Raw genomic sequence first — 27,943 nt, forward strand, 5'->3', positions numbered from 1 at the left:
GGAACTGACACTTCTGTATTTAGTTTATAGTTCAGCTGTTAAAACAAACAAATAAAACCACAGAGGCCAGGATAAGTGTAATATTGTGGGGAAAACATAGGCTTTGGAACCAATAAACCCCAGTCAAATGCTGCTTCAGCCATTTGAGAGCCATGTGGCCATGCCCAAGTTACTTGACCTCTGAGAGCCTCTCTTTCTTCATCTGTAAAATGGGGCAACAGTGCTTATGTCTTAAAGTTGCTGTGAGGCATAAATGTGCTAACAGATATAGGTGTACCACGGCAAACAGTTACTCAGTGAAGTCCCTTATAGCTAACCAAAGGACCAACTTCCCCATGATTAGGCAAATTAAATGCAATACTGTCTTTTTGCAAGCTGGAAAGGAGAAGAAGTGTAGGGATGTGTTGCTAAATGAATTTAAATGAGGACATTTCTACTCAATGAATAATTAGTGACATGTCCTGCATACATGGCACAGTGGCACTGTAGGTAACTCTAACAAGATATAAAGCTCAGTATCTTTATTCTTTTTTAATCCTTATTTTAGGTGAGGGAAAGAAGGAGATGGAAAACTGGCCTCATGTAAATGTTGGAAAACAAAGCAGTTCTGATTACACTTGGGTTTTTATTGAAGCAGAATTGAAATTCAACCCTTTATTTCCTGGGACAAAAGCGAGAGGTGGGAGGGAGTGCAGAGAGCTCTGAATGGGTATTTAGTTCACTGATATGCACATAGTAGGTGCTCATTAAGTGGTGGTGGTGTACTGAGGTGGTTTAGAGAGTCCAGATCGTGTATTTGACTTCTGCTGCTAACTTCTTGGCAAGTGCAGTGCAAGACGCAGGGTTGTAGTGGAAAGAACATTTGGCCATCTGCCTGAAGGCCTGCATTCAGGTTCCATCTACACCACCTAATAGCCTGGTGACCTTGGACCTGCCATTTAATCTCTTAGGTGTCTTCTCACCTGTAAAATGAGGAAACTGGATTAGGTGATTGGGAAGGTCTCCTTCAGCTCTAAGTTTCTGGGGCTCTGACTTCATTGGCTTGTATTTCTTCATTTATTCAAAGGCAGTGGGGGTAGAAATCGATCTCGTAGGATATTAACAAGAAACGGTCAGTGTGCATGACAAATACCCCATGTCTTCAGAGATCTGAAGAAAATGCAGTGACCCAGAACAATGTAACAGAGGAGCTCTGTGATCTTTAGCAAATCCCCCACTTTCTTTCAGCCTCAGTTTGCATATTTGTAAACTGGGGGCTGTAACTGGTGCTATGTTACTCTTATTATGTTCTTTGAGAGCAGAGTTTATGAAAATGCTTTGAAAAACTGCAGGGCACTATATAAAGTATTATGATAGAGAGATGGCATATTTGCTATAGTTGTATCAAAGTTCAGCCCATGCCTCCCATGTTTTCAAACAAATGAATGTGTCACTGTGGTCCCAGAAGGGAAACAGAAAGTGTAGATTTGGGGTCATCACCCAAGGCTTACTTTCTACTCCAACTTACTGATGGAGGTGAAATTTAGTTAAAATGGGCATTAATACAACATTTTCCTAGAGTGGGCACTAGACAATTACCTCAATGTTCTCCAATGTATGGAATTTTTCTGGAGGCCAGATATCTGCAGATGGAGGTCTTGCTTCCCACCTTCTGCTTCAATACGAGACCATTTTGACACTCTAGGGGTATGTGTCCGTGGGGGGGGGGGGGGGTGCTTTCTGAATTTTGAAAGTTTCACAAAGCAATAATCACAAATATATAATGCGAGGCTGTTGGTACGTAAAAGTGGTGAAACAAGTCCTTTTATCCAAGTCTTGCCAGGGATTGCTACTGGGGAGAAATGGCAAAAGGCACCAGTCCTGCTGGCGCAGGACCTAGAAAAGCCCCAGCCTAGAAACCAGCTCTCCAAGCATTGGCTTTCCTTTGGCTTCGTAAATGACAATGTCATACCCAGCCTTTGAGAAGCTTCCCCACCCTGTGCAAAAGACACAAACAGCCCGCTCCCCAGCAGTAACCACGCACCTGGAGCACCCCCCATCAGCTCCTGTCCACAGAAACATTGCCCTCCAGCAGGACACCTCCAGAGGAGCAGAATGGAGGTGGTACTTGGCAGGACAAGTCAACTTCTGATTTATCTTGTGGGGTGGGAGGGGAGAAGCTCCTAAGTTTCACTGCTCGGAGAAAGCAACTAGAGGGCTCGTCTTGAAGCTGCATTTTCCTAGAAAGTACACTGTTTTTACTCAGGTTGTACATATGAATGATTAAAAATAGAAAAATTGCTTTTAATTATTATCAATTCTTTTTTACATACACTATTAATAACCATTATCAATTCTTATTGATTGCTTTTATTTGGGTGGGCTTGGGAGGGCTGATGAAAATTGAGAGGGCTGCTGTTTCACCCTCCCCATTAATCCCATCATACTTTACTTGAGATAGGATTATATATGTCCACCCATAAGCACGTATAAATGGATTCAATACATTCACTACCTTTCAAAGAGCTGGCTGACTTCAAAGCACATTTAATTTGCCAAGTTTTTTATACGCTCCCCCCTCACACACACACACCCGGCCTCCATCCCCAATGCACACATAGGTCAGGATTCTAAGCCGTTTTACAGAGTTTGTGGAGCGGAGGTGTGAAGCAATGCGCTCCAGCCACAGAGGGGCGGACTCCCATCCCGGCTCTGGGGCCCTGCGGACTGACCGCCCGGACAGGCCCCGGGGTAGCAATTCCTGAGCAGCGTGGAGAGGTTCCGCTGAGGCCCTTTGTTTCTTCTCCTTGGATGAGACCTGGGAGCCAAGGCGGGTGAGGTGTGCTTGAGCGGTGCGCACCCGCACCCCTGCCCGGCGCCGCGGGCGTGTGCGTGTGTGTCCAATGGAAAAATCCTAGCAAGACACCACTTCCTTTCTCACACCAACAAAACCCTCCTCGGATCTCTGGGCTGCAGAGTAGCCCCTGGAAAGCTAACGCGACCCCTGCTAGTGTCCGTGCCCCAGCTCCGCGTCTCCTCCCACTCCCCCAAGGTCTCTTTTCCACCAGCTTGCGGGGGATGGAGGGGACGCGCCTCGGGCGCAGCGATCGAGGTGCGACAGGCGAGGCCTAGTCTGGGGGATGAACGCTGACGGAGGGTCCCGAGGTGTGGGCTGGGGACCGCGAGTGGGTGCGAAGGAGAGCGCTGGCGCCAGGCGGCCAGTGTCGAGGGATGGAGCCCTCCCTCGGCGAAGCGCGGCCGCCAAGGGGTCACCTCCGGAGTGGGCCCAGCGCTCTCCTCAGGCCCATGGTCCCCCGCCCCGAGCCCCGAGTGGTGAGTGCGGGGAGAGGGGCGCCGACGCGGCGGGTTTGTGAGCTCGGAGCGGCGTTGACATTGAACTCCAGCTCCGGTGCGTGCGTGTGCGCGCGCGCGTGTCTGCGTGTGTGAGTCGCGGGCGGGGGGCCGGGCTGGAAGCCGCAGCAAACCACGGCCCTGGAGCAGCGGAGCCGAGCGCGCCCCCGAGCTGCCGCCCGCGGGATCTGCGAGCGCCGAAGCCATTCATGATTTTGGTGACGTTATTCCAGGAGTGGGCGAAGGGGGGCGGGGCCTCGGGGCGCCGAGCCCCGCCTCCGCCGCTATAAGTACGGCTTCCCGGGCTCTTTGTGGGGCCGCGAGCTCGGTGGAGAACCCAGGCTCCGCGCGCTCCGCCGACGCCGCTGGCAGTGGGGCTGTCTCCGGAAGGCGGACCGGCGGACGCCCGGCGCCCGCGCCCGCCCGCCCGCTCCCTGCCCGCCGCGCCCGTCCGCGCCCGTGACATCCTTACTCGGGACGCAGGGACCGTTTTTAAATCACAAGGGCGTGGGTCATCCTCCCCTAGGACTTCATGTCTGTATATTTCCCCATTCACTGGTGAGTATCCTGCGCCCTCGGCGGGCATCCGTCTCGCGGCGGTGGCTGCGGGGCCCGGGCGCCTGCCCGTGACGGGCTCGGGTGCGAGGGACGCGGGCGCCGGGCACTCACCCGCCGCCCAAGCCCGTGCAGGAGCCAACGTCAAGGTTGCAAGGATGGGGGTGGGGGGAGGTGGTGCTGAGAGCATCCAGACAAAGGAAGTGAACTCCAACCCTCACTCCAGGGACGTCTGGGCAGGGGTATATATAGTGGTGACGGGGTGGGGGGAGAACCGGGGATCACGCCCGAACCCCGCTAATAAAACTCCCCGTGCTGAGGGCTGGCTGCAGGAGGCAGGAGCCTTGCCTGGCTCTGGGGGCTCCTGCTCTTCTCGGGCCCCTCCCCGTTTTCTTTTTGTTTGCTTTCAAGTCTCGGCGTCGAGGCCAGCGGCCGAGGGGCTGAGCTGGTGCAGCCGCGGCGATTGCAGCGCTCGGAGGGGGGGGGGGGGGGGAGGCTCTCCCCAAGCCTAACGCGTCTGAAGCCACAAGCAGGAGCACACACGCTCGCTGCACCTTCCGGACCCCTTCCCTCTCCATAGCCCTTGAAGACCGCCGCGCTTTCGTGGGGGCTTGGGCTGGGGAGGAGCCGCCCTCGCCGGCCCCGGCTGGAAGGAGCCTGGGCCGGGCAGGGGGCGCCGGAGGTTTGCGCGCCACCCGGGATCGGGCCGGGAGGGCTGCGCCACGGCGCCCGCGGGCTGCGGAGCGAGGCCCCAGGCCGCCGGGACTGCGCGCCGGCTGCGGCTTCCTTCCTGCTCCGCGCCAGAGGAGGAGCGGCGGGGGTGCGAGCGCAGGCGGCCCGGAGCGCGCTCTCAGGTGCGGGTGCCCGGAGCCCGGCCCCGCACGCTCCAGCTGGGTGCGTTCCTGCTCAGCCCAGGCGCCCGCCGGGAAGTTCATGCTTCTCGGTTCAACTTTTCGGGCCCGCGCGAGGATCGAGCGCCCCTCTACCAGGCGAGAGCCCTGTGCGCTCTTGTGCTTCTGGCCCAACTCTTTGCGGGGGCCCGGGGCGGCCGTCTTTCCATGGCCCAGGAGGAAAATGCCTTTGAAATCCCAGCTTCTGACCCGAAATTTGCCCCCAAACCCAGCATCTTCTCTTAGAAGATGGTCTCTTCTCTCCTTTGGGGCTCCCCTTCCCTATCACCTCCGTGGTGTGTGAGCAGCCAGGTGCCATATGGGCGAGACTGAAAAGGCTATTGGAGGCTTCGCGCCTGTGGCCGCTCAAAATTTGCCAAGGCTCTAACCCCTTAGAGCCCATTGGAGTTATTATCCCCCTGAGAAATTAAGATGGGGTTATTTTATAGTTGATTAGCACTCCCCGCTCCCCCCAAGAGATTAGCTCTTTAGCCTAACTGGGAGATACGCGTTATTAGCATCATGGTAACAGACAAACAGGGCACCTGTGGCTCAGAGAAGTTATATGACTGGTTCAAGATCACACAGCTTTTAAGTGGCAGAGATTGGACCAGAACCTATTGCTTCTGTTTCAAAATCCAGTGTCATTTCTATTCTATAGTAACCATAAAATGAAGAAGAGTTTGGTACCCCTGCTTCCTTAGACATAGTCTCTCTAAAGCCTGTTCCATTTTTAGCTTTTTTAAACCTTGTGTAAAAGCATGAAAATATCGGGTGTTGTGTAGCGAGTACATTACTTTGGAATGTGCCATTCTGCATTATGCTTTCGGGACCCTGTATGTTCCCATGGCTTGTGTGAGGATAATGGGACGTTTGTGTCCGGCGTACAGAGTACAAAGCACTTTCACATGTCGGACATCGGTGGGCCAGCTTGGCCCCTCTGGAAATTTCCTTTGCCATCAGAGTCCGGGCATCCTTAAGGCTTTTAATCCAGGGATGTTTTTCAAGCTGTGAGCCTGCAGCTGCTGTGGCTGGGGCTAGAGAAGGGGGTTGGATGGCAGATGTGAAACTTGCAGAAAGCTGACCCCTTGGGGCTTTAAGTGAGACATTTTGCGAAAAACACACACCAGAGAGACAGAAATTTAGAAAGGCATTATTATTAGACTTGGTTTCCCTGAGGTTGACCTGTTATTATGTCATAATATGAGGTTCCCCTGGAGAAAGGTTGAATTAGTTTTAGTATAGACAGATGGACTCAGCTTCCTACTGGGTTTTATGTATGTGTGTGCTTTTCTAGTTTTGTCACTTAAAAGAAAACCCAGAGTCACTGTGCCAGTGGGGACTAGTACAGGGGAGGAGGGAAGAGATTTGCCAGAGAGGTTTTCAGACAATGGGCTTTGTTGATCAAGGTTGAGAGCCCTGACGCTCTGGACTCGTAAGGCACTTCCTCGGGGTATGAGCTTGTTTTTCTATGAGTTTTGTTTTGAACACCTCTCATCCTGCCTCCAGACACTCCCCTGATCTAACAGCAGAGTGCACCACAAGTGGGAATGTGAAAGTGTGTGTTTTGTTGACTTTTGGTCTGGGTTTCTTGGCAGCCCTGACTATCTGAGATCTGCCGAGATGACTGAGGTGATGATGAACACCCCCTCCATGGAGGAGATTGGCCTCAGCCCCCGAAAGGATGGCCTTTCCTATCAGGTGAGTTCAGTGCTGGCTTCCTTCTAGCTCCTCAGAGCCTAGTGGCTTTTGCTGGGCCCGGTGGCAGACTTGGTTCTGCATCCCAGTGCCACTTGTAAGAGCTGTGTGACCTTGGGAAAGTCCCCTAATGCCAGTAAGCCTCAGTTTCTTCCTCCATAAAATGGGGCAACAATATCTTTTACCTCATAGAATTGCGGTGAAGACCAACAGATGAGAGGATGTGTATAAGGCATTGACAGTCCCTGGGACACAGTAAGGGTTCATCAAACAGGAGCCAATGCTATTAATTAGTCATCCTGGTGGCTGTGGACTCTCCCATCAGGCAGCTAAGAAGGAAGTAATTCACACAGCTCGTTCAGGCAGAACTTCCCCTCCCAGCCTTGCCTTGGGCAGTGGAAACACTGCTCTGAGGGGCAGTAATGGGGAAGGGTGGTCTGGTGGAGGAATAGCTGTGTCAGACTCTGCTTTCTTCCTCAGGTTGATGGTTAACCAACTGATTCCTACAGAGTTAATGTTCAGAATTGAGGAGTTAATGTTAGAATTGAGGAGAGCTTCCCCCAAAGAGAGGCTATCTCAGGGGCGCCATAGCTGGAATCTAGCTTAGAAATTGTCCTGTGTGGTGGATTTAAAATATATAAAGGACCAAAAAAGTGGCCTAAGTAAGAGCTTTGGATTCTCAGCACAGTACTCTCTCTGGCCTGCCATGTTGCTTTTCCACCTCCCCCAGACAGTGTCAGAACACCTGAGGTTACCTGTGGGGTAGGTTTCTGAGGAGAGTACCTAGGCTATTACACTTTGGGGAGGCAGGAATCTGTTTCTAAGGGAAGACCTTGGGGCTAGGGATATTGTGTAGGGTGGCTGGCATGGGGAAGAAAAATGGAGCTGTCATGGGCCCATTTAGCAGATATTAACTGAATAGTAACTGAAGTCTGCTGTAGGCCACGCTCTTTACAGATGATACGCATTCACTCTTTAAATTTTTACTTACTGATTTTAGAGAGAGACAGGAAAGGAAGGGGAGAAAGAGAGAGCAACATCTATTTGTTGTTCCACTTATTTATGCATTCATTGGTTGTTTTTTGTATGTGCCCTGACCAGGGATGGAACCCATGACCTTGGCGTATGGGAACGGCGCTCTAACCGAGTTACCCAGCCAGGGCCTCATTCACTCTTGACCACAGCTCTGAGGGAGGGGGGACTCTGTCTTTGTTCCGTGGAGGAAGAAACAGTCTCAGACTGAGAAGGTGACTTGAGTCCCCAACTACAAGGCCTTGCTCTTCTGATGGATCGTGGGTTTGTACCTTGGGTTGGTTCTTTGCTAGATTCCAGGCTTACTCTGGCTAGCCATTCCTTAGAACCACTCCAGGGGCATTTATTGTGGAAAGAAAGAAACAAATAGAAAGCCAGGCGGCTGCAATGGACAGAGGCGATCAAAGACTGCCTAGATGAAAGCTAAGGCTGGGAAAGGTAGATTGGCGGGTGACTGTAGTCACCACAGACATGCTTGAGAGGTTTAAGAAGGCCCCTTTGTTTTTGCACCAGTGTGGTCAACCCCCTTTTGCTGGCTGGAAATAAATATTCAGGTGGCCCGAGGGAGTGTGGGAGAGAGGGGAATACCCTTTCCTGGTAGTCTTGTTCCCTCCACTCCCAGAGGGGTCTGAGCGAGACGATGGGAGGCCCAGCAGCCTGTGGGAGGGCAGAAGTTTCCTGGCTCACCAGCTGGGGTGTTTTCAAATACCAGTTTCCAAGCCACTGAATCAGACTGAATCTCTTTGTGGTTACAGGTGAGGTTTTCTTGCCGTTCTGAGTTTTAGATTTCCATCACAGCACCTTTCCAAACATAGCTGTCGGTACGTGTTGTGTGTGCTTTTTAATTCCCTTTTTCAATATGTCCCAGGATAAAGGGCCGGGTCTCACTGGATACTTTTCTCAGGCCGTTCTGCTGGGTCTGAGGGAGAAGGCAGGTGACTGTGGAGGACGGGGCTGCAACACTGGGTGAGGAAGGCTGAGCTGGGGCCGCAACGGCAGGAGGAAAATCAGATCAGCTCCGGGCTCCTGGAATGTCCTGGTGCTGCCTGAGGAAAGGACCCTCGAATCTTCCCTGTGGTGCTGGACTGAGGGCCACCGCTCAGCTCTCACAGCCCAGCGGGAAACTTGTCCCTGCTGCCTGGCTGGGGGCTACTGTCCAGTTCCAAAATATCTTCCCTAGAACTTCAAAGCAGTCTGTCACAGATTTCAGAAAGGCCTTCTGGTTGTCTGATGAAGAGGAAGAGGACAGGTTGTAATCTTTAGCCAAGCAACATTTATTGGCCACTTGCCCTGTGTAATGTGCTGTGCTGGGCGCCTGCACAGGGAGGCTTTGGGACTCATGCTGGGAAGCCAGTAGGTACATAACCACGGGAACACGGGCAGTCTGGTGGAGCAACACAGAAGCCATGGTCAATCCAGGTGTGGGTGGCAATGAGAAGGCTTGGGTTGAGGTCAGACTGGGGCTGGCCTTGAAAGAAAATTAGGACTTTGAGAAGACACCTCTGTCTCTAATCTAATTTTGTTGCATCTCCAGATGCCCCTTGGCACACCGGGTTGATGTCAGGTGCAGGGCTCTGCAGAGAGCCTGCTTGACAATTGCCATATGATGGATACTCTCTGGGCCCGCTCGGAGCTAGTGCCTTCCAATTAAACACATTCCCACCAGCGCTCTGGGGATTGGCTGGGGCTGCACTTGGCCAGAGCCCGTCCACTGTGCATGCTCAGGCTGGGCTCAGATCTGGGGGCGGAAGATCTCAGAGCTCTGTTCTTGGCATTCTGCCTGAGGGTAATAATAGTACGCTGATTTTTACTGAGACCTGCTTTTCCAAGGAACTGAAAGTGGGAAGGAGACATCAATCCTGACTTGGCAGATGAAATAGAATCTCAGGCTTGTGATCTGACCTTGAAACAAGGTCGTAAAATAAATAGGCACACTGGGCTTTGTCAATCATTCTCCCACCTTCCAGACCTACCGAGAACGAAGCTTCCCTGATTTCCCTGACCCAGATATGACCTCCTGCAACACCTGTGGCATGTTGTGCTTTGAGATGCTGCTGCACTGGGTTTTGGGGACATGGGTCTCCCCTTACCTTCCTTGCCCAGGTCTCTGAGGGCAGGGGATGACTTCTTACCCTCTTTGTGCCCATCAGCCATCACCTTTCTTGCACCCCTTCCCAAACCAAGGTGCCTACTGGTTCAGGGCCTCCACAGAGCAGGCGCTGAGATGAAGATGGTTGTTTCAATGATGTCCAGTCTCCTGATTCTAAAGCTGGCCACCCTCACTCTGCTTTAGCATCTGTAAAGGGCCTCCCCAGCCTCATGCCTGTCACGGCTTCACGCAGATGCCTTTTTATCCCCTGAAAGATTCAGGTAAGCCCCATCTCTTGAGCTTAGGAAGTTAGTGCTATTTTGTGAGCATGTATAAAAATCGACAGAGCCAGTGACTTATTTTGTCTTGACATTTATTTAAAGACTCAATTCAATATGAGAAATTCATGTCTGCATACTCACTTGGCATGAATTATAACACCACCAGGTGGGTGAGTAAATGGTTACTAGAAAGTCTGAGTACATTTTGGGCTGGCTGTGGGTGGCAGCCAGCTCACGGAGTCTGAGTGGGAGGGTCTCATTGAGGACATTTATGTCCCTGATGGCTGCAGCTCCCTCCCCACACTGCATCCGTGGGCCTCCTGTTGTCCTGCCCTGGGACAGAATTTATGCTGCCTAAGGTCTTCTTCCTTTCCCTAAGCCAGTGGCTGCTTTGCAGGGCCCTCCCTTGGCTCTAGGGGCTCTAAGAACGTGGCACTTTGGAGTGCCTCTCTGATTGGCTCTCCCTCCACACCACCCGACTGGCCAGGCCCTGAATGGAGAAGGGTCCTGAGCATTTGCCTGGGGACACTGATGCTGCCACAACCCAAGGGCCCCAGCACAGCTTGCTGAGGCTTCAGGTTTACTGCCCTTGCTAATTTCTAGATAGAGAACTGTCCCTTCTAAAGCATCTGGACCAAGATCTGATAACTCTCCTTCTCTGGGTTTTTAGATTCCTCTCTGATCAGTACACGTGTCCCTTACCCGCGGCCCTCTGTATTCCTTCTTGGTCACGTACTCGGATCACCTGATGTCCAACTACCAGTCACACTGGCAGCCACTCTCTTTCTCAGGGAAGCTGCGAGGACTGCTGTCAACCAGAGGGAGCTAGTTCTTCACATGCCACCTTGCCCCATGCCCCGGGCCTTCCTTGATTCACAGAGCTCAGAGCTTCCCCGCCTCTTCCCCTGCATTTCCCAAGGCAGAAGGGAGGGATATCCTGGCGTTTTATATGGTAGGGAGGAGGGACAGTGGGGGGGCGACCTGTTCTTGCCACAGCCCTGTCATTGGCTCTGGCGGTCTGAGAGCCTCGGTTCTAGCTCTGCATTAGGACGGGTCTGACGCACCATGCTGGCCGAGAGCTAGCCTTTCCCTGGACCGAATTTCCCAGCCTCTTCCATCTCCCTGGCCCAACAACAGGTGACTCCTCTCCCGCCCCCTCCTCACTCTTTACCAAAGAACAGGCTCAGTGAAGTCACTAAAGTCAGGCAGCGGTTCAGAAACAGGTTGTCTTCATTCACGTCTATGCCGGGCCTCCCTCATCAGCACCCCCCCCCCCGCCTGGCTCCCTGCCCTCCCGCCTGGGTAAATGCCCGTGATGAAATACGCCGTGGGTCGGGCTGCTTGTCTGAGTTAAGTCCTCAGCGAGGTTCCTGCCTCGTGTCCCTGCCTCCGTCCCCGTAAGCCCCTGCTCGGGACGCCGTGCTGGGCCCACCTCACCAGCCACTCTGTCTTCCTCTTCACCCGTCTCCTCGGTTACCCCCGGCCGTGGTACCCCGCACGTTCTGCTGAGCAGCCGCATGGAAGTCCCATGGTCTCCAGGAAATCATCTTTCCCAACATCAGACTTAAAAGGCCTCAGTTGTCCCTGGAGAGACATAAAGCTAACATTCCACAGCACTTGGCAGGAGACGTCCAGCCGTGGACACGGCATGTTATTGGAGTCGCAGCGCGTTTTCTTTCCCCTGCCCCTGCCCCCGCCGCCCCCTGCTCCCTCCTTGGTACAAATCATAATCATGTGATGCAGCACAGGCAGTGAGGGCCACGTGGCTCAGGAGCACAAGGAGCCCGTTTCTTTGGGTGGCCTGGGCCTGTGTCTGCAGCCTGCTTCTTTTTGAGTCAGTAGACACTCTGTTCAGACCCAGTCCACCTTCTATGAGGGGTCCAGCACCGTCCTTCTTAGGCCCGAAGCCTTGACACAGACATTGCGTTCTCTGTTTTGGAATGCCCCTGGGTTAGGGCCTGCAGGGGGCTGGAATTATTCCCACGGGGGATCCCCCCCAGCACGCACACCGTGGTCACAACAGCCAGTCTGTAGGCCGTCCAGGAGAGAGCAAGCCGTCTTGGCTTTCCCAGCCAGAGAGTTGCGCATTGGAACCATACACCCGGCCTTCTCTCAAAGGGCCTGTGTTGGGCCTGCCGCCTCGCCAGCGCTGCTGTGTTCATCGCTCCCTGGAGCTGGGCGTGTGTCTTAGGCTGTGCTTTGTTCCCGCAGGGCTCCACACAGGTCCTGTGATAGCTGCTTACCGAGTGCTGAGTGGTTGGTCGGACCCTTCCTCCCTCCCTCCCTCCCCTGCACTGGGAATGATTCCTCTACCTTGGCCAGCCCATGGCATAGACTTTTGTAGGATCAGCATTTTCTCTACGTCACCCCAGTCCCCCAAGTTGGACAGAAAGGAGGATTGTACCGTTAGGGAAAGGGATGCGTTTGGGTGGTGAATCTTGTGACTGGAGCCAAGAGCTATTCCTGGGTGTCTAGTGAATGTCCTGAAATGATCTCTCAGGCCTGAGTCCTAAAATAATTCTCGGAGGTTATGAAGACAGGCCCTCATTCACACGAGCTCAGAGCTGACCGGGCTGTACCCCTTTCCAGCCTCCCGGCCGCTGTGCCACCTCTGCGGCCTGTCACTTCACCATCTGTCCTTCCCTTGTCCCCGAGCCCACCCCAGGAGGATTCTTTATTAGTAAATCAAAGCCTGTGCCTGCTGCTTCACTCCTCAGCCGGGGGTGGGCCCCTTATCGAACAGACCTGTCTTAGAAAAAAAGGAAAATTAGCCAAAAGTTTCTCCAGCTATTGTCCAGTTAGCACTTTGGCCTCAGAGGATGTTGGGAGCTCCCGCTGCCCCCACCCTGCTAGAATTAATTGCCTCGTGCTGCCAGAAGCTCCTGCTCAGTAAACTCCACCGAAGGGGCACCGAGCACTTAGCCGAAGCAGCATCCACGACATGCTTCTCCACCGGGAATTTTATTGGAGCCAATAGGAAGGAAGGTTCTGGATTTCTCAGTCAAAGTAGAATGGCCCGAGCAAGGAGGGCACTCACAAACTCCAGTCCAGAGGTGGCTGGCCTCTAGGTCTGACTTTCCCCAAATACGAACCCGAAAGCGATTCCCAGGCAGAATTAATAGAATACCTTGAATTTAACAGTGGTTCCCGGGCAGGATTCATAGAATACCTTCTGCCTTTACTTTGGAGAGTGGAGACACTTGCGTTACCCATCCTGGGTTTGAGAAGCATCCTTGGCTTTCCCACGGGCGTGTATGTGTGTGTGTGTGTGTGTGTGTGTGTTATAATTTTAAAGGTAGTATTTATTACTTTTAGAAATTTAGGAAAATATAGAGAAGTATGAAGAAAAAACACACTCATATTCTTAATACTTAACCATTTTTATATGTTTACTTCTAGTATATTACTATGCATTTATATATCTTTTAAAATTGAGATAATACTGTCTATGCTATAGTGAATCTTCCCGCCCCCCCCTTACTATAATATTGTGACTGTGCTCCTGTCATTTGGTCTTCTTTGTAAAATGGCATTTCATTTTGTTACGTACCACTTGGTATCGCTGAATATTGAGGTCGTGGCACCATCTGTTCTTAGAAAGAGCACTGCCCTGAGCCTCATTTTACATAAATCTCTGCACAGGTCTGGTTTCCTTGGAATAAATTCCTGCAAGTGGAGATACCAATTCAAAGAGATTCAATATTATTAACCCTTTTGATTATATATTACCTTAAAAACAGAAAAGAAATCAAATAGTTTATCAAAATATAAGCTCCCGGAATTGAAAGCTCTAGCAAATAGAATCTCAGGGGTGTCAAAATCTATAGGGATGGGGTAATGGAGGAGCTTTGTGGATCGAGTCAGAAAGGTGTTTGGTTCTTTTCAAGCGGTTAGGAGATGTTGTACATCTTCCTCTAGTTTGTTAATTGCTGATTTTGAGCAGAGATGCTAGCACTTGATAATGTTAGGCAGTTAGCCAGTGTTGCAAAATAGCCGGTGGTCATATTCTTATCGAACAGTGGGAGCACTGACAAAATTACACATGCACATTGGTATATGCTCTCTTTAGCTTCTTTATTTCATTAATGACACTGGAGCACCATGCGACCTTAAGGAAGACCAGTGGAGTCGCCTCCTCCTGGAGACCCACGAAGGTTGGATAGATGGACGTTTAGGCCCCTGAGCCATCTTGGTATTTCTGGGGTTCCACGTGTGGCTCACGGAATGGTTGTGGTTTAGAAATATTGCTTCCCCCAAATCAAGGATGGACTGAGCTTTTAGAAGTAGATCTGAACATAAGGGAAGCCTTGGGCCCAGTGCTCAAGGGCCTTCTACCCAACAACTCTGCAGGGCTCCAGGTGCTTTGCAGCAAGTAAACAACAGCCTTGGCCAGTGTTCCAGTAGGGTCCACATACTCCTGATAGTTTGAAAACTTAATTTACACATTACATAGACAAACTTTAAAATGTTAGTATATTTTTATAGTTACTACTTTTATAAGTAATACTAGTTTTCCATTTATGTAGTGATAATTTAAATTTTTATTTTTATGTCTATTTATTTTTAAATTTATGTTTATTGTTGAAAGTATTACAGATATCCCCTTACAAGTGAGTAAAGCAAAAATGTAATTGAGCCACACTGTGTGCATGGCCATGAAGGACCAATGACTTCCTGAGGCTGGCATCACTGTTGTTACCACTAAGGAAGTTTTTCTTCAAGAGTTGAATGTATCCTCTTAGATGGACACATCCTTAAAGACTGATGATTTCTATATTCCCTGGATCATTTGTCCCCTCGGATATAACATTTGAAGGTCAGGGTCCTTCCTGGCTGTTTTCCTTGGCATCCCAATATTGGAGGTTTTCACGCCAAATTACTTTTTAATACATAAAATGTTCTACGTCGATATTATTTCATGTTTTAACAAAGTGTTAAAACAGGAGGACAGCTGTCCCTGGGGTTCACAGAAACTTTCCAAGGGATGTGACAGCAGAGAGCCTTTTCGGAAAATCAATTTCCACATCTTCAACTTCCTTCTGTTGCTTTTCTAAAATTGCATTTCCTGAAGACCGGCTCCACCAGTTTTCTCTTCCTACCTCTCCTGTCACAATTGCCCTCCTCCCCCTTATAAGAGAAGGACCTGCCTCTCCCCATCCTGAATATTTTAAGGTGCTTTTCCCCCCAGGATATAGAAACAGTGCCAGCATCAAACAAATAAATCATTCAAAATGTTACTGTCTAGGAAGCCCCATAAACCCCATTATCTGTCACATTAAGAAACCAGTCTCCAAAACTGTACCTTTGTGTTTAATAATTATTTGTGGTATATTTACTGATCAGTTGTATACTAATAGCTGCAGTAAGCCTCAGGGTCATGTGACATAAAACCGTAAGTCAGTTTATACACATAAATACATCTTTTTATTGCAGGGAAGGATGAAAAACTAATGACTTGAAACTTTCAAACATAAAAACATATTAAGCAAAATCCTCTAGGCAAGTAGAGAAAGGAAAACGATTTGACTTAAGAGCTTGTTTATGAGTTTTTTTCATAAGAGATTGTTGATATCAAATTGCCGTGGTATTGATCAGCCGCTGAGTGCCTTGCAAAGAGTGGCATAAGAGTTTTATTTTAAAATGTTAAGATTTATAACATCAGAAGTTTTAAGTGTCAGTTTAAAAACTTGCGAAAGGAGACACAGTTTTTCAAAATTCTTTTGGGGGTACACACACAAAATTTTGGACATACTGGCCTTAGAATCAAAACTGTGGCCCTGTAGGACCGCAGGGCACCTTGCGACTGGGCCAGCCTCCTATCAGCTGCGGGAACACACTCGACCGCAGCGTGGTGTTGGGTCAGGAAGGTGTTCTTTGGACTCTGCCAGGGACACGGAGCTCAGACCCTCTCAGCACAGCAGGATTATGGACTGTGAATCTGGGTAACTGGTTTCTTGGCTTTGCCACTATCCGCGTCAGCTCAGGCAACTCACGTCTCCTCTTTGGGCCTTGATTTCTCAGTCTTTAGGGGAGAGTTGATTGTATCATTTTTGTTATTAGAACATCGTATAGTAAGGTGAAATCCACCATCCCCATCCTAGATCAACCCTGGAGTTTAAAAAATCTGCTTGCTTTCTTAGGTCAGCCTTTCAGATATTGAAGGCAGCTTTTATGTTCCCCTGAAATCTTTTCCAGTTTTAAAATATATTGACCTTCAACTTTGACTTATATGAGCATCATCCTGAGTGTGTTTGTTTTCTCTAGGTCAGTGGTTCTCACACTTTTTGGTCTCAGTCCCTTTTATATTCTTAAAAGTGATTTAGGACCCCCATAAAGATTTGTTTATGTGGATTATATCTTCTGATTATATCTTTTGTGGATTATATCTTTTTAAATGTTAAGTTTAGTGAAAAGAAAGGCACTGTTTTACATTTTTGCAAATTTGTTTGGTACCTGTCTTAACAGAAGACAGCTAGAGTCTCATATCTGCTTCTGCCTTCAACCTGTTGTGATATGTGTTAGTTAGAGTAAAAACAGAAAATCTGGCCTATGCAGGTATGTAGTTAGAAAAGGAAGAAATATTTTAATAGCTTTTTAATATGTTTTTCTTTGATATTTCACCTCAACTCGACAAGCAGTGGTTTCTTAAAGGTTAGTGGCCAAGTGGAATCTGAAACCTTAGCAATGAACTTCCTGTACTCTTATATTAAAACCCATTAGTCTATCTTGCAGTTTGAATGAATCTTTTACTCATGTTTGGCGTAGATCATTTGGAAAATATAGGTTCCCTGAGTTATGCAGATCTTCCAAATGTTGACACATTTCATTATATAATGTAAAAAAAAAAAAATCATACTTGTTAATGTCTTCACTGGCTTCATCAGAAATTCTTCCAGTATTAGGAAACTGTCCAGCTTACAGTAGCCGATACAAGTTTTCCAAAATTCCAATTCTTGTTTGAAAGCTCAATTGTTATCACTGGTAACAAACACCGTCAGTCATTTTCCTTGAAGTGAGAGGCTCATTTTATTCATTTTTGAGAGCGTGTCTGCTAAATAACCAGGCCTGAATAACCGTAGTCTGTTGGTCATTTTTTCAAGTAAAAAAAAAAGTGTTCCGTGGAAAAAGTGGCTAATTCAGCTTACAACTCAATCACATAAGTGCTTTTTTCCCTCGAGACAACCTTTGTGCTTTGATATGCAGCAAAAGTGTTTTATGCTGACTTTCCATCTTATCACATAGAATATTAAAACAACATGCACTTAAGAGTCAATATTTAATAAAATTTCTGCTTTGTTGCAAACATTAATTTTTTTTAAATTGTGAGCATGAGGTGGTGAAGAATATAATGACTACAAGTATAGTTTATATCACTGCATTCATTAATTCATGTTAAGGTGCCAACAATTTCACCTACCATTGTTTTTTCTACCGTTAGTGCAAGGGTCAACACAGGGGAAAAGGCAAGTAACATCTGAGTATTATTAAGAAAATATTTAACTCTCTCTGAAAGAACCTTGGGCATTAAGCTCTAGACTGAACAGAATATGTCTGATCAGAGGACACAGGCCCTTTGCCTTCCTTTTAGTGTAGACGGCCTCCATGAGATGAGTGGACCACTAGGAATATAGTCCTGTTTGCTTGAGTGTTTTTAGCATCAGTACTGCAGTTATGACCAACTATAATCTCTGGGCCTCTTTTACAGGACCTACTATCAAGCAAGGCTTCCTGTTTGGGGGGAGGGGGGAGTTTTTAACTTAAAGACGCAGAAGTCAGCTGATGACCTCACTTTGGGACAAGGCGAATTGGAGGTGAGGGATGTCATCCAAGTAGAGATGTTTCCCAGATCATGGGAAGGTGGAAGTGTAGCTATAGACTGGGGAATCATCAGCCTAAGATGCCCGAGTCTGGAGAAAGTCCTAGAATGACTCCAAGTACAGGAAGCACAGGGAAGATGATGTTACACAGGCCAGGTGAGCCTGAGCAGGGTGGTGAGAATCAGGAGAGCGTGCATGGCTTGGAGCAGGCTGACTGGCCTGGCTGTGTGCTGCAGAGGTGGTGGTGGTGACTGAGGCTGAGCAAAGGCCACGGGGCAGGGCTGTAAGGAAGTCCTCGAGGCTTGAAAGAGTTGTTCCCATACAGGGGTGGGTTTGGAAGCCACATGGTAGAGGTTGGGAAGGGAAGGGCTGTGAGACTAGGGCAAATCTTCAAGATTTTGTCTCCAAAAGGAAAAATGACGGAATGGTTGGATATGGCAGCCACGTCAGTCTGGGCTTTCGGAGAGAAGGTGTGGCTGTGGGGCATTGGTTAGCGCCAAAGGAGAGAGACAGAGAAAGGGTTCTGTCATCCCCCGAGGCCCAGAGGTGACTGGGAGGCATGTCTTCTTTCCTCCGGGCAATAGTGATATAGCTGATAGGATGCAGGTATTTTCAATCCTCTATGCCAGATGACTGCAGTCTTCTCTCACTGCCCTGGGGAGACATTCTTTAACATTCCAAAAGCCCCTGGCTCACTGGGCCGTAGAGTCATCATCATCAGCAATTAGTGCTAATTAATTGGAATTTGGAACTCTTGACTTGCAGGATGGGTGTGTGTTTGAAAGATGTTTATGAAGGGTGGTGTTTATCCAGAGGATTTCCTTTTCTTTTAAGTCAAGGCTAGAGGCTTAAGCATCTTTAATCCAAAGGAAGGAGATCCAACAGTTGTTCTAAAGCCCCAAATCTCTGCTCAAGTATCCTATAGGATTGGAAATAGCAGGGAAGGATAGGCGAGGGTGAGGTGGATATTCCATGGCCCCGGCCCAGAAGATCTCTGAGCAAGGTGAGCGTCTCGAGGATGGAGAATGAGACAACTCACATCCCAGTGGAAACTGGAGAATGTTCTTCCCTCCCTGAACCCAGTCAGCAGCCACTCTGTCCTTGGCTATAATTCTTTCTGCTCTTACCAGCCACATTGTACTTTGCAAAGTCACTAAATGTAAATAATAAGGGTGATGATGATAAAAGAGCACGAGATAAGTATTTCAAAGAGCATATTTCTTGTCTTCACCTGTTGTTAGGGGGCAAATGCAGGGTGTGCTTTTCATTTGAATTAGCTGCTGCTCATTCACTCAGCCCTTGGAGAGCAGGATGCTAGTAGAGATGTGCCCATTATTATAAACCAGCCCATCCTAGGAAGGGATAAACACACAAGGCCAATACTTCGTTGTTCTCCAGAAAAATAAGAAACCTTGACTTTGCAAAGCTGAAAGGCAGAAGGGGTCTGACTTGCCTGTGCGGTAGGCTGAGGGGGAGGCGTGTAATGGAAAGACCTGTAGCTCTAGGCCTTCCACTGAAGGACCAGGATCTGGACAAGGCAGTGGCTTCCATTCCAGCCGGCTAACCCATGCCCTAGGAAAACATAGGCACTGGGAGGGAAGCGATAGGTCAAACCATTGCTGGCCTAGAACCTGGCCTAGAATTTGTGAGCACAAGCCCAGGCGTGCTGCTAACTTGCTCCTGTCCCAAGCCATAGCTACTACTTTCCAGTCCCTCACATTAAAGATTCCTTGGAGACCCCAGCTTTACCTAATGAGAACCATCATTAGGAATTCACAGTTTACAGAACATGTTCACACATACCTGTACTTCATTCTCTCCAAAGCCCTACAAGATGGGAATTAGCATTAATCCCAATTTATAGATGAAGGGCTGGGAGACAGGCCTCCACTTCTTTGAACCTGTTCGGTACTGTGATGGCGCTCAACATACAGCACCATGGAAATCTTCCAACAATACTGTAAAGCAGAAATTCCCTCCTTATTTTACTGAGGCTCAGAGAAGTCAAAATGACTTGACCATGGTCATGGAGACAGTGCGACATGGGGCCAGGTCAAAGCCAGATCCTTCAGGCTCACATGGGATTGGCCACTTTCCGTAGTGGGTTGGAGGTTGACTTTTTTCCCCCTCTGGAACCAGAGAGGGGAGAGGCTTACTGTGTGGTTTCATACACAGAAGCAGATCGCTCTCAGTTCCTTGGGGAGCTACGTGGCTATTCAGCTCAGGCCCTCTGCCCTACCTCCCCTGGCCACCCACCCCGGCACACCTCTGTTCCACCCCAGCAAAGAGGAGCAGGGTGTCTGAGCTACCGAGGTCTCAGCTTGCAGAGCTGGTAATTAGCCCTTTGTGCCCAGTTAACCACCTTTCATCTCCTCTGCCTGCCGGTGTCCGCTTTCCCTATTAGCATCTCTCAGCTCTTTGCCGAGCCCTCCGCCCTCTTTGTGGCCAGCTCAGGTTGTGTGTCAGGGATGGTGGCTGAGAGACCCACACATGCACACGGGGGAGGGCTGGTCCAACCAGAATCACTCACATTTTCCATCCTAGGTGCCAGCCATTTCTCTCCTCTCCCTGCCCCAGAGACAGCCAGGTTTAGGTCACCTGGCTTAGAGGCGGACAACTGATAGCTAGGCCCCCAAATTTCAGGCCTTTGGAGCCCTGGTATTGCCTTTCAGCTCCCCTCCATGGCTGAAACGGGAGCTGACTGGCTGGCAACTTTTATACTGAAGTCTTTTTGCTCACCTCCAGGAGCTCCCCCTCAACCCCAGACTCTCTGCTCGGAGGCTGCCTGTGTCAGTCCATCAGCCAGACATCCTGAGTTTTCCTGGACAGGCCTGCTTCCGTTGTCCTCATATTTACACATTTATGTTTGTGCTGTCCAACGCGGTAGCTACTTAAATTTATACTATATTTAAATGTATCATAATTTTATGTTAATAAAAATTAAAGAAAAATTTTAGCCTAATTTTATGTGCTTAGTAGCCACATGTGGCCAGCGGCTGCTGGTGGCCAGCGCAGATAGGAAGCATTTCCATGATCACAAGAAGTTCTAGCAGACAGCTCTGATCTATAACAGCCAGAAATTCTGGTATATTGGCATCCAGACCACATCTCACAGCCCATTTCTTCCTCCTAGAAGGTCCTCAAGTTCCCTTGACCTTTCCAGTGAACCCAAAACGTCAGGGCCTGTTGGCATTAAGGTCACCTGGCGAAGGAAGCCTCAGAAGATGTGTCTCCCATAAAATTCACCATGACCAAGTTTGCATGTCTGCCATTTCTGCCCAGTGGGGCACCTGGGACCCGGGATATTCCTGATGCTTGTGAACTTCAAAACATCACTTCGTTTGCAAAAGAGGGAACTTGGTGTCTATTAGTTTTATCCAAGCCGTCGGCCCCAGTGGCTGAATGTGACAGCTGGACGAGACCTCCGGTGCCGGCAGAGGGAGGAAGGGGCAGAGCTGAGCGAATCCAGCCAGGGGTGGGCGCCTCTCGATCTGCCCTGTCCTGGGGGTGAGGGTGTGAAATGCCTGGCAGAACCACCCCGCCGACCACTCTGGACCTCTTGCACATGAGCTTTTGCTGCAGGAGGAAGAAAAATAATTTTTTTTTTTTTTTTGGCTTTCCCTTATCCAGAGAGAAGGGGCGCTTTGGGGCGAGCGGTTTAACCAGAAGCAGTTTCTTTCTGGAATGGGGGCAGTCGCTTGCTGCCTGCCAGCTCCTGCAGGCAAACGGCACGCCGCTGGCCGGCCGCCTCGGCCCTACCTGTCATGTGCTTGGCAAGGCTGCCTTGAGTCCTTTTTTCCACTGCCTTCCCCACCCCATCAAATAGCAGTTGCAACCTCTCATTTTTCTGCTGCCTGGATGATTAAAAAGCATGACTTAGTGGAAAAATCTTGACCTCCTTAGGGTCAGCCTCTTAAGCAGCTGTCGTAGATAAGATTGTGCTGGCGAGATCCTCAGCAGTTCTCTGCAGGACTTTCTGTCTGCGTGTAAGGAAATGAGAAGCTGTTTGTGTCTGGGTGCCTTTTGTTTGTCTTTGGAGAGAGCTTTCAGAGGCATAAATTGCTATTATCTGATAATAAAATAAAATCTCTGATGGAAGGGTTAGATTATTACGGTGATTTTTAAAAATGTAATTAACAGGCTTTGTAAAAATATATATATATATTTTTTATGGCGCCTGCTTTGAACAATTCAGGGAGCAAAGTTCTCTGGCAACTGAGCAGTATCAGAAGTTCAGGGCTCAGACTTCCCCCAAGGGACTTATGAGACTTAATTGTGCAGCTCCCGGTATGAAAGGCATGGTTTGGAGTTATTTTAATTACTGCGTTGGTATTGCTGCCTCTTGTTTGCAGATTGAACACTTCCCGTAGTCCTGTTGAAACTGCTCCAGAAAGGACATTCAGATTTGAATTTAGCATTCAAAGCATTTTATTATATTTGTATTTGCCAAGAACTTGTATTCACCTAGCGAGATAAGAAGGTCACTTTGCTTCACGAAAGGAGAAACTGAGGAATGGGTGATTGAGAGGACTTGGTTGGGGTTATACATGTGATGTCAAGGACATAGGAGAATCTGGGGTCTGTGGCTTGACACGGTGTGTTACCAAATGAACGCCTTCTTTGAAGACCTTTAGGTCTGAGTTTGGGTCCCGGGTCGACCACTTCCAAGCTCTGTGACTGTGAGGAAGCCACTTGCCCTCTCTGTACTTCGGTTTCCTTGTCTATAAAATAGGGATCACGCCACTACATACTCCATAGGACTATTGTGAAGATAGCAATTCTGATCAACAAATATGCCTGCCATATCTTCATCATCATCATTATTTTAACATTCCCCTCACACACACCCTGCCCGTTTTAGTTAAAGACTTATTCCCAGCTTAAAACAAAACGCCGTGCTCTCCACCCTCACTGGCACCCTCCTCCTACACTTGGCCGAGCTGCTGCTTGTCCCTTTCACTCTTGCTAGGCTGGGGTGCTCATAGTTAGAATCTGATTGCCTTATCTTTCATCTGGGGATTCACAGGGTAGGCACGGCCCTGGGCTTGAGGTCAGAGGGTGGAGGGTAGAGTCTGTCCTGGGCCAGCTGTGTATCTCCTCTTGATGTTTCACAGCTCTGTCTCAGGTCCTGAAGATTTAGGACAACTGTCTGGACGGGGAAGTTCAGCTTCTGGACCTGGCTGCCCAGAAGGTCCTCTTGGGGCCTCCAGCAGCTGAATAAGCAGTTAAAACCCAGAGTCTTGCCTACCCTCCCTGGTCAGTTTTTCTATCTGTAGAATGTGCGTGTTCACCCAGTGGAATCCACTCATTTTTCAAAAACTACAGGCATTGAGACAGATCTGGGTTTGAATCCTGGCTCTCCCATGTGACCCTCGGGGTCGCTAGTATCATCACTCACAGGGAGGGGCTCCAGCTTCAAGTGAGGAGAAGTGAGGAGGGGCCTGAAGAAGCCACTAACCCTCTCCCAGCTCAACACAGGCTGGGCAGAACTGCAGGGTCGACTATATCAGGAGGAGAAAGCCCTCTGTGGGGGTCAACCTGCCCCATGCTTCCTTTCAGCCCCACTCCCCTCCCCCCTCCCCTGCCTTGTTTTCCTTCTGGCTGCCATTAGGGTACTTTTTATAAGGCTTGTTAAGTCTTTAATGATGCCTGGTTGTGCAGCTGGCTTAAGGCTTAATCCCCAGCAATAGGGCTTTATTGGATAAATAGTTAATAATCACTTGTCTGCAGGGATTGGGGAGGTTTCCTTGAGGCCCATGACTCCCAGCAGCCCCGAGTGACCTGTGACATGGTCAGTGATTTGGCTGGGACTGCACTGCTTGGGGTTGGGGTGCAGTAAGATGGGCCCCCCTCATAGCATCACAGAAGGCCTGAGATTATAGAGAGCACTTGTACCTCCAGGGAACAGAGAACACCTGTCTGTTGCTGTGGGCTTGTCTGGATGTGAGCCAGGAACGGGCAATCCCCAAGATCTCTTCAAATGTGTCTCTCCACCCACTCGTGGTTTTGCCTTCCTTTCTTTTGCCATTAACAAGCTGTGTGACCTCGAGCAAGTCTCCTGACCCCTCGGGGCCTCAGTTTTCTCATCTATCAAAAAGAGAGTTTGAAGAGATGGCCTTGAAGGTGCCCTGTGATTCTGTGAGCCCCAGCATCCCAGACAGGCTCCTCTCTCCAGCTCTGGGATGGGTCACCGAGGGCTGTGAATGGCAAGGGACCAGCAGCCCATCGGATTAAGTACTTAAACTGCTGGGCAAAGAATTGGGTCAGCTGTAGTCACAGGGTATGTGTGTGGAAGGAACACGTAGAGGTCCTTGATCTTACAGCCTGGTTTGGGGTTTCTCCGAGCTCTGGGCAGGACCTACAGTAGGCTTTTTTTTTTTTTTTTTTTTAAAGCCTCGTTGATGGGACTGTGGAGAGAGAAGTAAATTCTTTCAGGTGTAGAGCTGTCAAGGAGCCAGGAGTTGTTCACAGATGAAAAAGGAGCCTGGGATTTTGTTCCCAGCTTGCTTGTGACCGGGGCCACACCCTCAACCCTTATTTGGCCTTCACTTTACACTGGCACCGAGATCAGAACCCATCTATGGGAGGAGCAAGGGTGGCTTTGGGGCACTGGCATATAGTCAAACAGACCTGGGTCTGAATCTCCTTCCACCACTCATTTCCAAGCTGCATAGTTTGGGCAGCCTTTCTCCAAGCCTGAGATTCTTTAAGATAGTATCAGCAACACCCGTTTCTCAGTATGACTTTGTTTGTTCAAAATTATATATGTAAAGTACCTGGAGGCTGGCTCTTACTAGGTGATAATGATCCTGAGAGGATTTTTTTTTAAATTTTTTTTTAATTGATTTAAAAGAGAGAGAGAGGAAGAGAGACAGAGAAACATCCATCTGTTGCTCCACTTATTTATGCATTCATTGGTCGATTCTTGTATGTGACCTGACTGGGAATCAAACCAGCAACCTTGGTGTATCGGGATTACACTCTAACTACCTGAGCTACCAAAGCGATCTGTCACCTGCTTGGGGCTGCTGGAGTAAAATGCTTGTTATAAACAGAGATGTGACTTACTGGGGATGACATGATTTTGAATTCCTTTATTAGAAATAAAATAAAACAAAAAGTGCAAACAGAGCCACCCCACCTTTTAGACTCGGTGGGGTTGCCCTGAAAACGTGCAGCTTCAAGCTGAGGGATGGTTTCCCATGTGGCCCCAGAATTCGCTCCTGGCTCCTGCCTTAGGGAGCCTCCCAGACCCCCCAGTATCCCAGGCATAGCCCAGTCCGTCCTGCACCCGTAGGTGAAATAAGGGGCTGGAGCTGCTCTCTGCAGATCTGTGTGACCGGCTGCTCCCTCTGCCTTTATTCCAGATCTTCCCCGACCCCTCCGACTTCGACCGCTGCTGCAAACTGAAGGACCGCCTGCCCTCCATCGTGGTGGAGCCCACAGAGGGGGAGGTGGAGAGCGGGGAGCTGCGGTGGCCCCCCGAGGAGTTCTTGGTCCAGGAGGACGAGCAGGACAACTGTGACGAGACAGCGAAAGAGAACAAGGAGCAGTAGAGTCCCCACCGACTCCCCGGGTCGCCCCAGACGGCACCTGTACCTGAACTGTGTTCTTTCCCATTGTGATGGAGGAAGAGAGCGAGCCAGGCTCGCCCTGAAAGGCCAGGGACGGCTTCCGATTGCACCTGCGAACCACTGAGTCGGTCCCCTTTTCTTTCCTTTTCTGTTCTGAACTGTGTCGCGCCGCGGAGCCCGGCGGCGCTGCAGGCCCCGGGAGGAAGGAAGCTGCCGGAGCCGCTGGGCGCGAAGCTCTGGTCTCAGATCGCTATCTGGACTCAGCAGCTCAGCTCAGGCGGTGCTGGGATCCCAGGGGCTCTGCGGGGTGGGGGTGGGGGTGTGCACAGCGAGCAGGGAACGTTTGGGCTGAGCAAACACACGTTTTAAAGAAAACATTGAGCAGAGACGTGCAGCCAGGATGTGCTCCTCGGAGTGTTCACCGGCTGCTGCGGCCTCCGACGGCAGAGGCTTCATCTCTCCCAGCTTCGCCCACCGCCCCCTCCGGCCTTTGCTTCACTTCAGCTGTGTCGTCTGTTCCAGGGGAGGCGGACCAAGGGGAGCAGTGTGGCCTGGCTGCCTGCAAAGCCAGCTGGAGGTGATGCTCGGGGAAGGAAAAGGCCTCCCCTTCCCCCTCCCTGGCCCCTCTGACCCTCCGCTCCTGGCTGTGGCAGGTTCACACTCCTACAGTAATCTGGGGTTGTTACTTTTTTAAGAGGCAGCGCTTTTGAGCTTCTCCCCCAATTTACCCCTTTTTGCCCCTTGCCCAACCCTTCGGGAGTAGTGAGAGTACTTCATGCCCTTGTTGGAGGACCCGCGTGGACACTTGGCCATGAAGGTCCTCCCAGCTGCTCCCCCCACATTTGCTCTCAGTCTGAGCAGAGGCACAGGGTGAGTGGGCTCTCCCAGGCTGGCCCTTTCTCCTTACAACGGCCCTCCCCAGCCCCCGGCCGCAGCCATCAGGCCAAGGTGGCTCCCAGCCTGCAGCAGGTTCCAGCCAGCCTGCTCAGCTGTAGCACCCACTCCCAGGTGGACTCTTGGCCTGTTTTTCTGGTGGGAGCTGAGTGGAGAGCAGAGGAGGTTTTTGTGTTTCCTGTTGGGGAGGTGAGCTTTAGTGCAGGTCCCGAGAGCTGGGAATTATTGGGTGCTGGTGAGGAGGCTCTTGTGCAGCTGGCTGGGGATTGGGTTTGACACTAAGGGGTGTCATGACATCCCTGGCTCCCCCCGTGTGTTCCTGGGTGCAGGTGGGAGGACGGTGCGGTGCGGGAACACTGAACGGTGGTCCTCATCGCTCCCTACCCACCTGTCCCCTGCAAGGGCACTGTTACATGAAAAAGTTAGCCCTGGACTTAGAGCTTCTTCATATCATAGTTCAGGACCACCAGGAGCAGCAGGATACAGGACACACTCTCAAACCATCTCTGTCTCAGAGCAGCCTGTGCCACCACGAGGTGGGCTTGAGAGCCTCCCCGGGCTGAACTCTGCCAATCGAGGTGCCCATGTGAGCCCGCAGGTGTCCAGTCAGTCCAGGTTGACCCGGTTTGGGACTTGCATAAAGGTTGTATTTAATACCTCAAGGTTAGTGCGGCTCTGGGGAATGTCAGGCAGGAGGACCAGGGTTGACACATCAGCAGGGTTTGGTTCTGGGCAGCAGACACTCTCCCACCCCACTGGCCCTGCTCCCGTCCTCTGTGTTGTCTGCTTGTGTTACACACACCGATGGCAATAACTTCTTCCAGCTCCTCGAGGAAGCGGGAGAGCCTGCAGCCTGCACTGCGGGTGTTTCTCTCTCTTGCTCTCCCTTTCCTTCGGTTTTGGCTGCAGAGAGCCTTTCCTCCAACTCATCCCCTCACAGCAGCATTTCTCATCCTGTGCCTCCCTTGTGGATGGGGTCTTGCCTTTTAAAACCCTGTGTTTCTGTGTCCCCCTCTCATGTGCTCCCCTGTATCATCTGTCCGTGTGATGGGAACGTGCTTGTAAACTGCATAACAGATCTACTTTGTGTATATGTGTGTTTATGGGGTGGTTTATTATTTTGGCTGGTCGCTAGACCCCTTTGTTCAACCTTGTGGAGTCTGAGCAGGCCAGAGGCTGACAGCTAAAGTCAGGACCCTCAGCGGTGAGCCTGTTGGGGGGATCCAGTCGCTCTTGGACAAGTGGCTGAGCTCCTGTCTGGCCTCTTTTTTTTTAAGTATCTTGTGTGTATTTCTAACTGATCGTATTGGAAAAAAACCTAGTATTTCAGTAAAAATGCCTGTTGTAAGATGAACCTCCTGTAACTTCTATCTGTTCTTTTTTGAGGCTCAGGGAGAAACTAGCTTTTTTTTTTTTTTTTTCCAAACTACTTTTTGTCACTGTGACAGTTGTAAATAAAGTTTGAAAATGCTTTCCACTCTGGTCTGGTTTCCTTCTTCCTGCTCCACTGGAAAGGAGAGAGCCCAAAAGAAACCAAGGTGCACCTCTCGGAGGAGGCTGGGTTGGGGGGAGCACCCTGTGAGGTTCCTTACCTATCTCATCTGCTGGCCTTCCTGGGGTGAACCCTTGCATGCTTTATTTTTATCACTTGGCTGAATGCAGGGAGCCTGTTTTTCTGTGCCAGTGGTTCTCAACTCTGGATGCACATCAGAATCACCAAGAAATCTTTTAAAAAACATACAAATGTCTGGTCCTACACCCCAAGACTTGACTTTCAATAGGC

At 49.9% G+C, this 27,943-nt stretch overlaps 1 protein-coding gene across 1 annotated transcript; it reads left to right on the plus strand.

Annotated features, from left to right (window-relative positions):
- The first annotated feature begins 3,741 nt into the window (after positions 1–3,741).
- LBH (LBH regulator of Wnt signaling pathway) lies at positions 3,742–27,637 on the plus strand. Its single transcript, XM_087823441.1, has 3 exons — positions 3,742–3,888; positions 6,374–6,476; positions 25,060–27,637. The coding sequence occupies exons 1-3, from the start codon at positions 3,863–3,865 to the stop codon at positions 25,246–25,248; spliced, it is 318 nt and encodes a 105-aa protein (XP_087679567.1). The 5' UTR covers positions 3,742–3,862; the 3' UTR covers positions 25,249–27,637.
- The last annotated feature ends 306 nt before the right edge of the window (positions 27,638–27,943 follow it).

This window comes from Miniopterus natalensis, chromosome 13 (assembly GCF_054644295.1).
Source record: "Miniopterus natalensis isolate mMinNat1 chromosome 13, mMinNat1.hap1, whole genome shotgun sequence".
Classification (NCBI taxonomy): domain Eukaryota; kingdom Metazoa; phylum Chordata; class Mammalia; order Chiroptera; family Miniopteridae; genus Miniopterus; species Miniopterus natalensis.

What these genes read in the sequence shown, in the direction of transcription:
- LBH (XM_087823441.1), top strand. Translation starts at nt 3,863, where the DNA reads ATGTCTGTATATTTCCCCATTCACTG. An exon ending in GTATATTTCCCCATTCACTG is followed by an intron (nt 3,889 to 6,373) that starts GTGAGTATCCTG and finishes GTTTCTTGGCAG; the next exon opens with CCCTGACTATCTGAGATCTG. An exon ending in AGGATGGCCTTTCCTATCAG is followed by an intron (nt 6,477 to 25,059) that starts GTGAGTTCAGTG and finishes CCTTTATTCCAG; the next exon opens with ATCTTCCCCGACCCCTCCGA.